Source organism: Protopterus annectens, chromosome 1.part2 (genome assembly GCF_019279795.1).
Source record: "Protopterus annectens isolate FY-2018-M chromosome 1.part2, PAN1.0, whole genome shotgun sequence".
Taxonomy (NCBI): Eukaryota; Metazoa; Chordata; order Ceratodontiformes; family Protopteridae; genus Protopterus; species Protopterus annectens.
The window spans coordinates 1,219,543,978-1,219,560,350 of record NC_056727.1 but is presented as its reverse complement, the minus strand read 5'-3'; the positions used below and the strand labels follow the sequence as shown (position 1 = coordinate 1,219,560,350).

Here is a 16,373-nt window from a genome sequence, read left to right as displayed (position 1 = left end):
AAAATTATATTTTGTGGCTGGTCATAGAGGACATTAAAATATGCTTGCCAGCCTAAATCATGTTTCTTTTGCAGGGACTTCAAGTAATGACCGACAAACTATGATGTAACCAGTGTGGGCAGAAAGGATGCACAGTAAGAAGGGTGTGTGCCTGAATGTAGGTTGTGTTAAAAAGGGACACTTTTGAATGGATTGTCAAGACCAAACAAATTGGTGGGGAAAAAGAATGAACTAGGTGAAGAAGAAACTGCAGAAGAAAATATGCAGGGGAAAAAATAAGGAAACAGTATACATGCAGGAAGTGAGGTCAAAAGGAACGGATACTAAATTTTTTGAATTTCTAGCCAGTAAAAAAATGGATTCTGAGGATCAAGGATTAGTTGCACACAAACCGAGGGAAGAAAATATTCAAATGAAAAGAGTAAAAATTAAGAAAATTAAATTTAGAAATGGTTCTCCTAAATTTAAAAATGAAAAGCGTCAATTAGTAAATGGGAACAGTATTATTAACCCCGTAAGAAGGATACAGACACTGCCCGCGGTGGTGCAGCGGTTAGCGTCGTCGCCTCACAGTAAGAGGTTCTCCGGTTCGATTCTCAGCTGGAGTGCCTTCTGTGCAGAGTCTGCATGCCCTCCCCAGGGTTAGTAAACGTTAAAGACATGCAGGTAGGCGTGCGCATGTTCCTTCTTTGAAGGTTGGGCGCCGGGCTGGCAACTCGACACCATTAAAATCCACTGCCAGTCATTAGCGGACTGGTGATCCGTTGCGGCAACCCCTAACTGGGAAAAGCCAAAAGAAGGATACAGACTAGAATGGTGTGCTTAATGTGATTTGGATGTTATTCTGTTGGATGAAAGATTCCCGACAAGTGAAGAAAGACTACCAACAAAAAACTGAGGTAGAAATATGATGCTTAGAAATGAACGTTGTTGTGGAGTGGCTGCGTTTTGTAAAAAAAGTGAATACACTAGATGTACCTTTGGCAAGATAGAAAGGTTAACCTTTGTAATAATTGCAGGGGACTAATTGTAAGGGGAAAGTGTAATAAGGGAAATATTAACGTCTACTAGTAAAATGTAAAAATAAAAAAAAAAAAAAAAAAAAATAAAAGACTGTATTCCCGTTGTGAGAGAGGCTAGAGGCAGTCCCACAGGCGTTGATGTTCTGAAGATGTTGTTGTTTTATGAAAGACCAAGAATGGGGAACTTTTTTTTGTTAATATCTAATTTTATAATTCTGGACTGAAGAGTCTATTTGATACTGTGATTGATTCATCATACATCAACACTCTGAGGACTGCCTTCTTTATTGGGTTACTGGGGAATACAGTGTTTTACTAAATATTAACAGACGTACTTCTTGGTCTCATTATTGGCTTATATCCACATGGAAATTTTTACATAGAGCCTTTCTTAATCTGAATACGTCTAAGTCCAATGGAAATAAAATATTTTGTTGGAGGTGTTTACAAGAATGTAAAACTGACAGGTCACATGTATTCTCTGAATGTTCTTCCCTGGACCTGTTTTGGTCCAAGATAAATGATTTCTCAAACACTTTATTTTTCTGATACTTTCTTTATCCAAGTTTTTAATTTTGTATAATGTAAATGGGGAAGGTGATTTGAATAATGTAAAATTTCCTCTCTTATGGACAATTCTTGCAGTAGCAATGAAATGTAGATACTTTCCACTTCTTGATGATACATCATATTTTGAGAATTCTTTCCTTAAGAGAAACACTCAGAGACCAAAGTTAAACAAGAGTTCATTCCAGCCCATTTACGAATACGCCCTGGGTAAAAATGATAGCTCAGATTTTTATCAACTGAATTCTGCCTCTGTTTAAAGATGCTACGGAGGAAGAAAAAGGAAGAAATGGAGTCGTAGCATTATCTTTTGTTCTCAGGCCTTTGCATATATTGTAAATACTGAAGAGAAATTACAAATAAAATTTGAACTATTTACATTTCATTACTATCACATTTGAACTATTTATTACTTAAAAAAAAGTTTTTTTGAGGAAAAATACATGTAACTGCATATGAATTAAATGATGAATCTATTTTTGGCAGATTTCTGGTGCTGAGAAGAGCACTTTTGGCTAACAGACTGAAGCATTTTTATTTTTGCTAGTATGTAGCACGGCACATTTCATGAACTTAACTATACCCTGACTTAGGGAAGGGGTCTATTTCAGTCATGGTATTAGAAACCTAAAAAACAACCGAGCAATTAAGTAGTTAACATTAATATACATGTATAAACTTAGTGCGTCATTCTAGTATTCATGCATTATAGTAAGTGGTTAGTAAATGTTTCAGAATTTGTTCCACCCAACGAAAGCCTGATGGGATACTGCCACAAGACGGACTTCTGCTATCAAACATGTCTGATAGTTTTGTTTTCCTTGTTCCAGCTACACACAACAGCTGAAATAGTAATTTTCATAAGTAACAAAAAGACTTCTTAGCTGCTGAAATTTATCTCACACTGTCAGTGACAGATTTTTTTCCATGCCTTAAGTGCCAATTCAATTGCAAATTAACTCACCAAGACAGCCAGCTTATTCAGTTTTCTAGGAAATGTGTTCTACAAAAATTTGCATGTGATTTGATGCATAAAAAATGTGAACACACCTGCAGTATCAGGTATTCATCACTGTCTATGGGTTTAAGTTGAAGGAAAAAGGAAGGCTATAAACATTTTGCTTCTAGGTCTTTTCCATACCAAAAGTCTGAAAGATAACAGGCAAAGCTTCAGAAGCCAGGAAAACAAAAGCAAAGTAGTGCAACACTTCATGTATCCCCAACACGATATACAATGTGGATAAACAGCATAAAATGGTATGTAAAGGCAGAAACTGCTAAACTGCACTTAATCCCTCATTGCTGTGTGTAAAGAATGTAGAGGGAACTTCATTGTTTGGAGGAGGAAATGCTATGCTTAGTCTACAGTTGTCCTTTAAAGAACCAATATAGTCAAAATTCGAAAAAATATTTTCAGTGTCTCAACTTATGCACAAGCACCAATGTCTCTTTCACCCAAACTTTTGAGTCAACCCCAAAGGAGTAGCCATAATGACACGAGTTTCACAGCTGTGGTTTCTTCCCACAATGCATGCAGTGCCCATATTTGTTTTACTGCCATTCCTTTTCTTTCAGGATATATCCATTCACTTAGAAATGTTGCTTTTTAAGAAACTATGGAGAAGAGAGTGTCATTTCAATAATGATCTCGGACTTGTGCTCTGGTCGCTCCTAAACCGACAAAGGCATTTACTGCATCATCTACAAGCAGTGCCCAGTGGAACGCAACACCAAAACATGTTTTATCAACTGTGCATTTAATACAAAAGAAAGAATTTAACTGCAAGAACTTGTTTCACTCTCTCATTGTTAGTCAGACATGTCAGGCTCTAAACATTCATTCCTTAAGTGCACAATCAACTGTGATTTAGTAGAAGCGTATACCTACACCACCTTCCTTTTCGCATAGCAGTAATATCTACACTTTTTAAAACACACATTTATTGAATCACTTGTGACACAAGCAAATTTACATACATACAAAAGAAAGCAAACCACATTAACAAGTTCGTTCACATTTACAAACATTACCTAAATTAAAAAAAAAAAAAAAGAGTTCTAAGCCTGCTTCCTGCCTTTCCTGCAACTAGTCTAATCCAGATACAGATGTGCTGTATCCATGACTGTTTGCAAGCTTCTGAGCCTCCCAAGCCTGTCAGTGTTGGAGGGAAGCCTTCTAGCTTATCACTGGGAGTGGTAAGCACTAGGTAGTCTATCTACCACAAGAAGAGTGTTTTCTGGCCCAGAAACTGTAGTTTATTGGCCATTTGGGCAGTTTTTCCATCTTTCAACTTTCTGGTTTAAAAGCCATTGTTTGCACTTGTTTCCCGCCTTTTCTGTAACTAGTGTAGTCCAGGTACATATTTGCTGTATCCAGGACTGTTTGTAAGCTTCTGAGTGGTGCCAAAAAGACTGCTCTTCAATTTTTCCCTTATGATCTGCTAGTTCTCTCCTCTCCTGCACTTTTACTACTTATTAGTCTAGCACTTTACCAGACTTCTTGTAGCAATTATTGTAGCTCACAAAAGTACTACCAGCACTAAACGTTCTACAAGGAAACCGCTCCAGTACTTATTAATGCCCACCCCACCAGGCATGTCTAAAGGTCAGTTCCCTGTACTTTCTCCTATTAACCTGGTGAAATTGGGCATTCTGAGGCAATGTATCAACTGCCTCATGTACACTGACAACCCTCTCCTCTTACCTCCAAACACTCAGACTTGCGAGAGATGTACTTGTATTATCCAAACTGGAAGCCACACACTCTCCAGCCAAGACCAGAAGAGCTGGTCAAGAGCAGAAGGTCAACACTTGCACCACATCACATAGAACACACAGCCTTCCAGAACACACTAGCACTGCCTTCACATAAACGCAAACCACACACCCACCTTTGTGGAAGTTCTCAATAAAAATCTACCCAAACAGCAGAGGCCTCCAAGGCAGAAGCGCACTCAACCACCACAACACAACACTAATCACGAGACACAACTCTCCTAAACAGTGTGCCACTCAACCAAAGCCCCCCAAGGCAAAACAGCATGCCCAACACACTAGTCATAGGTGACTCCATAGTGAGGCAAACTGATGTTCCACATACTAGGTTGAAAAAGGAGAAAGTAACAGCTGCCTGTCAGGTACTAGGATCCGATACATAATGCACGCACTCAGGTTCCTCAACAACAGGTACAAATGATTGTCATTGTACATGTGGGTGTGAATGACATTAGACGTACCTCCATGGACTACATAGAGACATGGAGGAGCTCTCGGATTATGTAGCCCAGGTGGATATCACCCTAGCCCTGAGCAGCATCCTACCATCCAAAATGATACTACAGTACAAGCATAAAATGATGGATTTCAACAATTGGCTAAGTTTCTGGTGTCATTCCAAGGGGATCCAGTATCTGTCTGCCTGGGATGACATGATTGACAGACTTCGATGTGTTTGCAGAGATGGCCCTGCATCTGTTACTCCTGGGCTTCCAGACACTGGCAAAGGCTCTTGCCACCTCTATAGTGCTTTTTTATGCTGTATTCCAAGACCAAATTACCACTGTGACAGCTACAAACAAATGTAATCTGAGGGTCATACTGCTCAATGCTAGAAGTCTAAATCTCAAAATGCATTTGCTCGAAGCACTCCTTAAAACTAAGAACATTGACATTTGTGCTGTAACAGAGACCTGGTTTAAAGTAGCAGAAAGCACCACTGCACTACCAGGCTATAACTCATTCCACACCTTTCGGCCCCAGAACTTGGACCGAAGCTCCAAAGGCAGTGGTGTTTCCATAATCATAAAGGATGTGCACACCTCCAGACTGGTAGGCCAACATAATGCATCAGAGATACTTCAGGTGCAGCTAACACTGGGTAAGGCAGCGACTCAGGTCGTAGCCCGCTATAGGTCCCCAACCATGTCCCAAGACTCACTCCACGTTCCTAAGCACCCTGGAGAATGTTAGGATCCAACCTAACACACTCATACTGGGTGACTTCAACTCTCTCCATTAACTGGGAAAGCTACTCATGTACCAATACACTTGTCCATTTCCTGGAATTCATTAATTCCAATGCCCTGGACCAGCTCATTCTTACCCCCACTAGAGGTAGCAACATCCTTGATCTGGTCATTACTAACATGGGTGACTGTTGCTCTACACCAATATAGTCAACTTCTCCCTGGTTAAATCTGACCACAAACTAATCACCTTGGAAATCCCCCCCCCCCCCCCCCCCCCCACACACACACACACAAAGGTAACCACCATGAAAAACCTCTCCAAAGCTAACTTTGGGCTCCTAAAAACAGAGGTAGTTAACTTCACGGCACCTATACAAATGGAGAATAGTTGCATGATCGTAGAGTCATACACCATTGCACTGTACGAACACGTATACAAATGCATGGATCTCACCATACCCAATAGAATCAAAATGCTCTCCTCCAAAAAAAAAGGAAGCCAATCTGATGGTCCCCTGCCATAAACAAACTACAACAGAAGGAAGAAACTGATGTGGAATAAGGTAAAGTCCCAAGACTGGAAAAATTCCCTTTTCAGCCTCAACAAAGTTGAGATCTCCCATCAAAGCCTCTAAAGCTAGCTATGAAAACAGAATTACAGCAGATAGTAAAGACAACCACAAGGCCTTCTATAGTTATGTAAAGAATCTCCACGGCAATACCCAGATTTGCTCTGAGCTACTGCACACTGGTACCTCCTATACGGAGCCAACAGATATTGCCAATATACTGGCTGACAGTTTCAGTGCCAACCTTACCCCTCTCTCACCCCAAGGGACCAATTACAATACCAGTAGATTGCCAGGCACCCAGTACTACTGCTGCACAGGTTAAAACAGCACTGTCTAAGGCCAAGAATACAGCTTCTATGGGACCTGGTAGCATCCCTGGTTGTGTTCTACATGAAATACAGTGTGACCTGGCACCACACCTGTGTGCCATGTTCAATCACAGCTTCCCCTCAGGCTTTGTCCCTACTGATGGCGGACTGCTACAGTCATCCCTATCCACAAAGGAGGAGAGACTACAGACCCCATTAGCCTGATGAGTCCGATATGCAAAGCTATGGAACACATCATCATGGACCTAATAAACAAGGATATAGGGAATCACCAAACTCTGGATCCCACACAGTTTGGTTTTGTGAAGGATAGACCATGCCTGCTCAACCTGGTGGACTGCTTTGAGTCAGTCACCAGAGCTGTGGATGAAGGCAAGGTGGTTCATACATACAGCCTACCTTGATCTGGTCAAGGCCTTTGATACCATTCCCCACTCAAGAATCTTAGAACAATTCACTAAGCTAAGCATCAACCCCCAATATTGCTAGGTGGGTTGCAAACTAGCTCATAGATGGAATCCACAGTGTGAAAGTAGTTGACTCCAAGTCAGACTGCCGACCAGTCACGAGTGGAGTCCCACAGGGTTCGGTCCTCGCCTGTTTGATATCTACTTCTCTGAAGTCCAGGCCAACATGAATGGACATTGGCTGACAAAGTTCGCAGATGATTGCAAGTTGGGAGGTGTTATTATTAACTCCCCTAATGATGTTGACATCCTGCAGAAAGGTCTCACTGAGACAGACTGGTGTCAAAACCATGGCCTTAAGCACAATGCCAAAAAAATATGTGTCATCATCCCCTTTGGGAAAAACTCTGTTCCCATGAATTACCGCATCAATGGTAGTCCACTGAACACAGAAGGCATTATGAGAGATCTGGGAACACAGGATGACAGCAACCTCTCTTGTGACCACCACATTTCCACTGTGGTCAGAAAGTCCTATGTGGCACATCTCATTACTAAGGGTTTTGCATCCAGGAAAGAGAGGTCATTGCCTCCCTCTACTCTATACTGTTGATAATCAATATCTTGTTATTGTATTAAAGCCAACAACCTGTAATGTTGTTTACTATTGCTGCAACTTTGCATCTCTATCATGTACATGACGTGGAGCTTTTCTCCCTGGGCATACGCTGAAAAAGGACCTGCATCCAGATGGAATTTCCTGGTAAATAAATAAAATAAAAATAAATACACTTCCCTCATTAGGCCAATCATGGAGTACAATGCCCCATTTGGCATATACCTCACTAGACACCTGCAACAACTGGAGAGGCCGTACATGTACCTCACAAAGATTATCATAGGCCTTAAACAGTTGTCCTACATGGACAGACTCAGAACTGTTCTGTCTCATATTGCCTTACAGGCAAATCTCTGCTTGACTTACAAAGCCATGTCTGACCCAGCTCTGTTAGAAATGCTGCAACTAAAGAAATCCCCATTCTTCTGCACCGCATGCTCCAGAGACCTCAACCTCATTACCACAAGCAACAGAACATGCTGAAGGGACAGGTTCATAACCCAGAGGCTGCCTATGCTATGGAACAGACTTCCCATACATGTCAGAGCACCTCACTGGCCTGCTTCAAGAGAAATCTTGAGTGGATGATAAACAGAAAATTCACCCCGTGGATCACTCCAGGGGCTCTACTCAACAAAGGCACTGGGACTCATGTTAGGTGGCATGATGCCAGGGTAATCCTATGGGCTAGGCTTGTGACAGCTCCAGGGCCATTAACCTAGTACACACCTATCAACCTTATGAACCTATATATCCTATAATGTATAATCCAAGCAACATTACATGAATTCAATTCCTTCTTTCTCCTAAACCCCACCCCAAAAACATCCCCATGCATGCACTGTTCTCACATCTCTCTCCATTCAATTTACTCACTCCATTTCAAAGATCGCACTTCCCATTTATCTCTGCCACAACACTCACCACCTGAAGCACAGTTGATTTAGATTTTGACCTCCACCCTCCAGCAATTGCTCCTCTGGCAGCTCCCAGAACTAAACCTAGCAAGGCCTTACCAACTTTAGGCAATTAAGATCCTTTACCTCAGTTAAAAGCAAACAACTCACCTACACTTATTCAATCACCTAGCATTCCTGGCATAGCAATCCGCAGTGAACTTTCAAGGTCTGCCAACCCACCACACTCCCAAAACACATGCACCAAGATACCTCCCTCCTTCCCACTATACCTCTAACATCTGTCATCCACCACAGGAAAAATTCCTTGGAGTCTGTGCAGGGCATAAAAATATCCAAGCAAACACTTCTAGGCAAAAATCCCAAACCTTCTAGACTGTTGCACACCCAGGAGCCACATGTCCCCCATTGTGTCCTTGTGAATTGAATATCTAATCTCTTCACAATCGTTTCCAACCTCCTTTGACTCGCACAGTTATCAGGCAGTACACTCCATATGCCTTACCAACAGTCACTTTTCCAACAGCCTCCGCAGTAGATTCAACCAAAAACCTCAAAACCACTGCAGGTCTCAAACCCAAGCCTTTCCTTCCCCTAGTCCTCACTCAAGTATCAATCACCAGCCTGCAATTAAAGTGTCCTCCTGGCATCCTCACACTCCACTACCCCTCCCTTTCAAATTATCTGCTCCCAACACCCCTGGTTCTCCTGCCAGCCTCCCCACTGGTCTACTCCCTGCACACCCAACTGCAGCCATCCTCATTGCAAGAATCCCATTTCTCCATTCCTATGCTGGCTCTGTTCCTAGTATACCCCTCTGCCACTTCAGGACTACAATATTAAGCAGAAATGTAGTTATTCTCCTTAAAGATCTGTGTCCAAAATCCCACTCCCTCCTCACTTTAATTACCCCACCACCTCACCAACATCCCCCCTCCACTCTGAGCTGCAGTCTTCCTGCTGTGCTATGTATAACAGCACCAGCTGTGTAGCTCCAAGACATCCCTTCAAATCTGGCAATCCAAAACCATCCTGTTCTGTTGGGAGGATCAACCACCCCACTTGACTCTTGCCCTATTCCACTCCCAAATAAAATCATTCAACTCTATTACTGTCCACAACCTCTCCTCTGGTTGATAAAAGTATACCAGAACTGTATAAAACTGAAAGGACCAAACATTTTCAATGCTTGTATCTTGCTATCCATAACACTATTATATTTTTAGTCTCTTCTCATATATCCTTAGCTGCTAGAAAATAATCCTTTAATCCACACTCCTAAAAATGATTTTATCATGTCCCCATAAATTTGGGTACTGATGGACCAATTTGTGTGTGTGTGTGTGTGTGTGTGTGCATAATTTACAACTACAGCCTCTGTTTTACCTTCATTAAAGTTTACATCCCTTAAAAAAACACCAGCTGTCTCAACACTGAGGTGTCCTTTTCTGGTTCTATCTGGTACAAAATATTGGCAAATAAAGCCAACTTTTCTTGACCACCATACCAATTAGAGAGTCCCTTATTTCTTTTGCCAGTAGTTGTAAACATAATGCAAACAAAGAGAAACAGGACACTCATGCCTGGTTCCTCTGTCCAGACTTCTCAAACAGGACCCCCCACACTTTGATTTTTATCAATGATCCCTCATATAACCCTCTAACTTACTATTTTATCAGAAAATGTAAATGCTTCCATTATACCTACTGCCCTACTCTAAATCCTCTCTTACTCTGTTGAAAGGTTTTTTACTGCATCAAGACCAACCAACAATGGTGCTTTCTTACATTCTGCTTCCCCTGGATCATCATTCTATTAAAATGTTTGCCTTCCCTATACAAAATCACATTGGTCCATATCTGTCAATTCTGGCATCAACTTTGGCATTCATTTAATCATAATAGACAAACTTTATAATCACAGTTTAGAATTTAAATGGAAGCTGGATCAGATGGATCTTTAGATATTAAAGCCACCAGATCTTTTTTCCAGGATGCTGGTGCCGGTCCTCCTTTTAAAATATTGTTAAACAAACCTTCCAGATTTTAACCACTTTCTTCCCACCTAACTTCTAAACTTCCACCAGGATACCATGTATTCCTGAAGACTTTCCTGTTTATGGGTTATAGATCACCATTCTTAAGCTCATATCTTCCTATCTTAACTGCTAGTTGAGCATCATCTACTTCTAATCTCGGCATATTTAAGTCTTCAATAAATATTTGCATGTGTGCCCTTTCTTGATTTCCCCTCTTATCTGCTATATACACTTTTTCATAAAATGTCTGATGCATATCTAATTCCTCTACAGGATCTATGGTTATTTTTCTTGTTGTAGGCTCTCTAACTTTGGGAACAAACCTTGTAGGCCAAATTGTTGTGCCAAAGTTTTTATGCTCTGGAATCGGTGAAAAAGAGTTAACAATCTTTCTAAACTCATGCACATTGTCCAGGTACTCCCTTTATCATGGTAGCACTCTGCAATTGTGCCTCTTCTTGTTCTGTGAGATTCTCTCTTTTGCAATAATTTATTCTTAATCAGCCCCTCTAAATTCTTATTTCTTAACCAGATCTCTTTTCCTTCTACCCTATTTTTAAACTCTTACTTTCATTTTATCCCACTCACTAGCTATAACTTCTAGAGCACTTTCTATCTTCCCTAATAGCTCCTGGATCATTTCTACTACCCACTCCTTAAATGTCTGGGTGGGGAAGCGCCAGTGTCTCATCCTTATTTTATTACCCTGCATTTGTATCTTGGTAATTAGTGGTACATGATCTGAAATAGTTATTGAATGTGCATCACTGTTCTCAATTAAATGGACATCTTCCTGTGAAATACAGTTTCAATCAAGTCTAGCCCAGTTATTGTACCTTGGGGAACAATATCAGAGTTCCTGCAACTGAATTCACTTTCATACCAAATATTGTCAAATTTCTTCAGAATCTATACTCTTTCTAGGCCTACAGATATATATCATTGCTGCAAATAAAATTCCAGTCCCCACTTTAAGTAATATTCCCTGCTGAAAGCGGATTTCACCCAATTTTTTCAAATCAAAAACAGCAATTTTAGGTGGCATATATAGTATGCCAGTATAATTCTCATCCCTTGCCAGCAGCTCCTTACTACTACAAATCTGCCATTATCTTTTTTCTTCTATCACTACTGGAGCTTTTCTAGTAATCAATACAAGTATTCCTCTGTTTCTCTGTCCCAGATATTCTGCAGAATATCCACCCTGAAATCTTTTATTAAATTCACATGCTCATTTCTTTCCAAATGCGTCTCCTGTAGCATTGCTATTTGGACGCTGCAGTTCCTAATACAAGTATTCTTTCCTTTTTGACTACACCTGTGAGACCATTCACATTCCAAAATATATGCAAAGTGTTGCCATTATGGTAAGAAGTCATTATTCCTACCCATCATATATGGCAGCTTTCTAAAATCTCTAATTCCAGTTTTTGTGATACATGTACCCATTAATTTTTGGCAGGTTAATCCCTTGTTATTCTTATCAACACAAGTCACATTTTATAAGACTTTTTGTCTGAGAGTTTTTTATTAAAACAAAAGCAGACACCTCAGAACAACCTCATATCCTATTAACTTAATACAAACACACAACTATGTACACCTTCAAATAATAGTTTAACCCTCCTAATAGGAACACTTGTGCCACAGACAGCTGCTAACACAAGCTCTGGTTAACTGGGATAACCTCAGTTTCAGGTTAGATGCATGGCTTCTACTCACTCTCTATTCCCCCTTCCCCAGATGTGAAAACTACTTGCATACTTTCAAAAATCATTAACTAATATCTATACCATTTGATCCAAAAGACAAAACCAACATTCCCAGAAGGAAAGAAAGGTTACCAAAATCCTTGCTCAGTGGAACTGGGACAAGATAAATGTTGAAACTAGGAATATTACAAAACTCTGACATGAAAGTAACGATCCCATGCATGTCAACACAAAGAATCCCAAAACTGTACTAACTTCCACCAACACAGAGGTTTCCACAACTCTGAATGAGTTACAAGTTAATGGATGTAACTAAGGAAGCACAGGTTATGGTTTTGTGCAGTTGGGCTTTGGTTTTGGCATGCCAAGTTTCACTTCTGTGAGACTCAGGACATTATGTAATTTGGCAAGGAGTGAAAAATTATTGAAAGTTAACATATCTACTGTTAACATTATGAGAACGAAATAGGACAAAACATTGCAATGGCTCAGAAAGAAAGTGAAAGAAAGAAACATCCAAGTATTTTAAAAGTAGCAAGGTATGGGGAAAAAAAGCAATATACACTCTGGGATGAACAGAAATTGGACTTGGTAAGCAGCTGTCATTTAAGGCAGTGTGAACCAAGCCTTTCCCACAGCTTAGACTATTTAACAAAAAATATAGACGATTAACAGTGGAAAGTCTTACTCTATGGCACAGCTAAAATTACTATCCATAAACACTAGCTTAAGGTCACTTAAGAAGGGACGTTATGAAGATTTAAGTTACCATTCAGCGGTATTGTTGAAACTGTGCTCTGTGACAGAATGGGTACAGAAGTTTATTCTGCCAGCAACCTGCCTTAAAGGCACTAGTAACTGGCCTAAAAATAGACTGAAGTGACGTTATGAGGAACTATTCCCCCCCAAGGGGAGAGAGTTTTTCAGAATTTACAGGAAATAAAGGCTGACTGGACAGTTTCACTGTCATCCTGCAGACATCCCTGTTGATATGGCTTTATCTTTTACACACAAATCCAATTCACACAAGTAAGCAACGTTTAGAGTCATGCCTCAGCTCATATCGCTAGGAAGAAGCAAATGAAGTAAAGTAAGTGAAACAGTGAAAGACTAGAGCACTATAGTGAACATTTAAAATATCATCATAGTACAATAACACATCTAAAAGGCCAGTATTAAAGGTCACTACCACCAGGAATAATGTAGTAGAGGAAAGCTATGTTATTTCTCATCACACAAGTAAATAGCACAAAAAAGAACCAAAACAGTACTATAGCTGAAACTAATGTCCAAAGAAAACCTTTGTTTTGGCTACCCAAATTCCAAGACTACAAGAATGGAAAACAATAACTAGAGTTACTGACAACAGCAGTCTCCACATGCATTTCTTAGTCTGTATATTTTATATATGATTTAAAATACTTACTCACCACTTTCCTTTTTGTGCATAAGAAGGCGTGGCACTCCAATGTTTCATTGAGGGAACTCTGTACAATGTAGGCAAATACTTTGTCGTGCACCTTATCTGCTGTGCAGTAAGATATCCTGGCAAAGACAAATTGAAATAATTAGAAATTCAATACTCTAGATTATGCACATTCTAACAATGCATTATCTTTTGACATCACTAGAAAAATGGTATGAAACAGCTTAATGGTTATAGGAATTAAACAACTAACAACCAGATCTAACCACAATATTAAACTGTACCTGAAAAAATGCCCCTTCCTCAATACTGCCTTCCTGTTTTAATCTTCCATTTTTCCTTAATGCACTGTTTCACCCTAGTCTGCTGCTCACACACACACTGTCAAATGTCCATGCATTGTCAACAGCTTTCAGGAAACCAAAGTCTTTCATCCAATCATGCTACCTTAAGAAATTACTGGATTATAATTGCTATAGTTAGACTTCTACTTAGATGTTGTTACTTACTATTTAAATAAAAGCAGCATTCACCATGTGCACTGCAGGTTTACAAAGTGGTACAGTTTTGCACCGTTAATGTTAAAATGTGTTCACTGCTGCAGCAGCACTAAATCTCAGGACTTCTGCCACTGAAGACCAAAATTTTGGTCCAACTTACATAGATTTTCATCCCCCAAAGGAGAGGTGGACATCCACACACCTGGATATCAGGAAACCCATGTTATATCAAACAATCCATTAGTGTCCTCTTTTTTTTTTTGCCCCTCAAGTACAACAGATCTAAAATTTCTCCCCCCTCACCACCTACAGGGCCTATGGGTACCATTCCAGGGGATTGTGCAAGTCCAATTATTACTGATACGTTGGTTAACAAGGCCCTGTCTAAAGCTAAAAACACTGCCTCCATGGGACCAGATGGTGTCCCAGGCTGTGTCATACTCGAGCTCCAAAAGGAATTAACCCCGCATCTTAATACCCTGTTCAGTCTCAGCCTCTCCACAGGATATGTGCCCATAGAATGGCGCACGGCAACGGTGGTCCCGCTACACAAGGGTGGGGCCACAACAGACCCTGGGAACTACCGACCAAAAAGCCTGACCAGTCTATCTGTAAGGCTATGCAGCGAATCATTATGGAACTCATAAATGGAGAGATTGGGAACCGCCAGTCGTTGGTCCCCACACAGTTCGGCTTCGTCAAGGGCAGATCATGCCTCCTGAACCTGGTGGATTTCTTTGAGACAGTTACTCAGGCTATAGATAAGGGAAAGGAGGTACACTTAGCTTACCTTGACCTTGCTAAAGCATTTGACACCATTCCCCATTCAGGTATTATTGACAAGCTTACCAGCCTGGGCATAAACCCTTACGTCACAAGATGGATCGCAAACTGGCTCTCAGACAGATCCCATAAAGTAAGAGTAGCGGGATCTATGTCCGAATCCAGACCAGTAACGAGTAGTGTGCCTCAGGGCTCTGTTCTGGGGCCCCTCCTGTTTGTATACTTCTCAGAAGTACAAGCAAGCAGGGAAGGGCTGTGGCTGACTAAGCTTGCGGACAACTGCAAACTGGGTGCTATAATAGAGTCTCCGGCCGAGAGATCCTCCAGAAGAGCCTAAATGAGACTGATGCATGGTGTCAAAGCCATGGTCTCAAGTTAAATGTAAAAAAATGCATAGTAATCCCCTTTGGAAAAAACAGAGTACCCGCAAACTACAACACAGGAGGTAATCCCCTGAAATATGACGAAGAAATAAGGGATCTAGGGACCCAAGTAGATAGTCAGCTTTCCTTGGATAACCATGTTGCCAAAGTGGTTAGAAAATCCTTCTATGTGACCCATCTGATCACGAAAGGGTTCACATCAAGATCTAAGGATGTAATGGTGCCCCTCTACTCTTCCCTCATCAGACCCATTATTGAGTACAATGCACCAATTGGAATGTACATGGCTAGACATCTCCAGCAGCTGGAGAGATCACAGAGGTACCTAACTAAGAGGATTACTGGCCTCAAACAGTTGCCCTATGCAGCACGATTGAAAAAGCTAAGACTGTTCTCTGTTGCATACTGCTTTCTCAGAGGCGATCTCTGTCTAATGTACAGAGCCATGTCCAATCCAGAATTGAACATGCTCCATCTTAGCAAAACCAAATCTACTCGAGCTACACGTTCTAGGGATATAAACCTTAACATAACAATGAATATAACATGCTGGAGGGATAGATTCCCTTCGCAGACACTTCCCTTACTATGGAACAGGGTCCCGATCTACATAAGACAAGAGTTCCTCACTATCACTCTTCAAGAGGAACCTTGATGAGTGGATGGGTAACTAAGTTCACACCGGGGATCACACCAACAGCACTACTAGATAGGGGCCAAGGGTACTAGCTGCTAGTACAAGGGTCTAGGGAACTACTAAAGGGGTGATGAATATCGCACAACATGGCTGGGCTAATATATGCCTTTGGGCAGATAACCCAGTACCAACCTATGAACCTATAAAAGACAGAGCAGCACTAACCACCCAGCTGTAAAATTCCCTCAGGGATGATAGCTCAATCTGAAATACTTTCTCCAATTACCAAACAAACCAGAAGAGGGGTGCCTTGTAGGGTTTTAAGTGAGGGACAGTGGGAATAAAGGGCAACTGCATACCTACCTTAATCCCAGGAAGGGTAAAAGAGGGAGGGATGGAAATATTACAACAGTGAAATTTCTACAGGGCTGTATTTATAATCTTTGTATTATTCGCGGCTATACTAGGTGTTAACTCCTAGGAAAATCACCAA

The 16,373-nt window shown here is 40.9% G+C and overlaps 1 protein-coding gene across 1 annotated transcript in view; it reads right to left on the bottom strand.

Moving 5' to 3' along the window:
- Nucleotides 1–16,373, bottom strand: part of LDLRAP1 (low density lipoprotein receptor adaptor protein 1) — a 982,852-nt gene that overhangs the window by 402,043 nt on the left and 564,436 nt on the right. Inside the window, exon 4 of the mRNA XM_044060079.1 lies at nucleotides 13,582–13,696. Within this exon, the coding sequence (XP_043916014.1) occupies nucleotides 13,582–13,696 (115 nt within the window). The remainder of the gene's footprint in view (nucleotides 1–13,581; nucleotides 13,697–16,373) is intronic.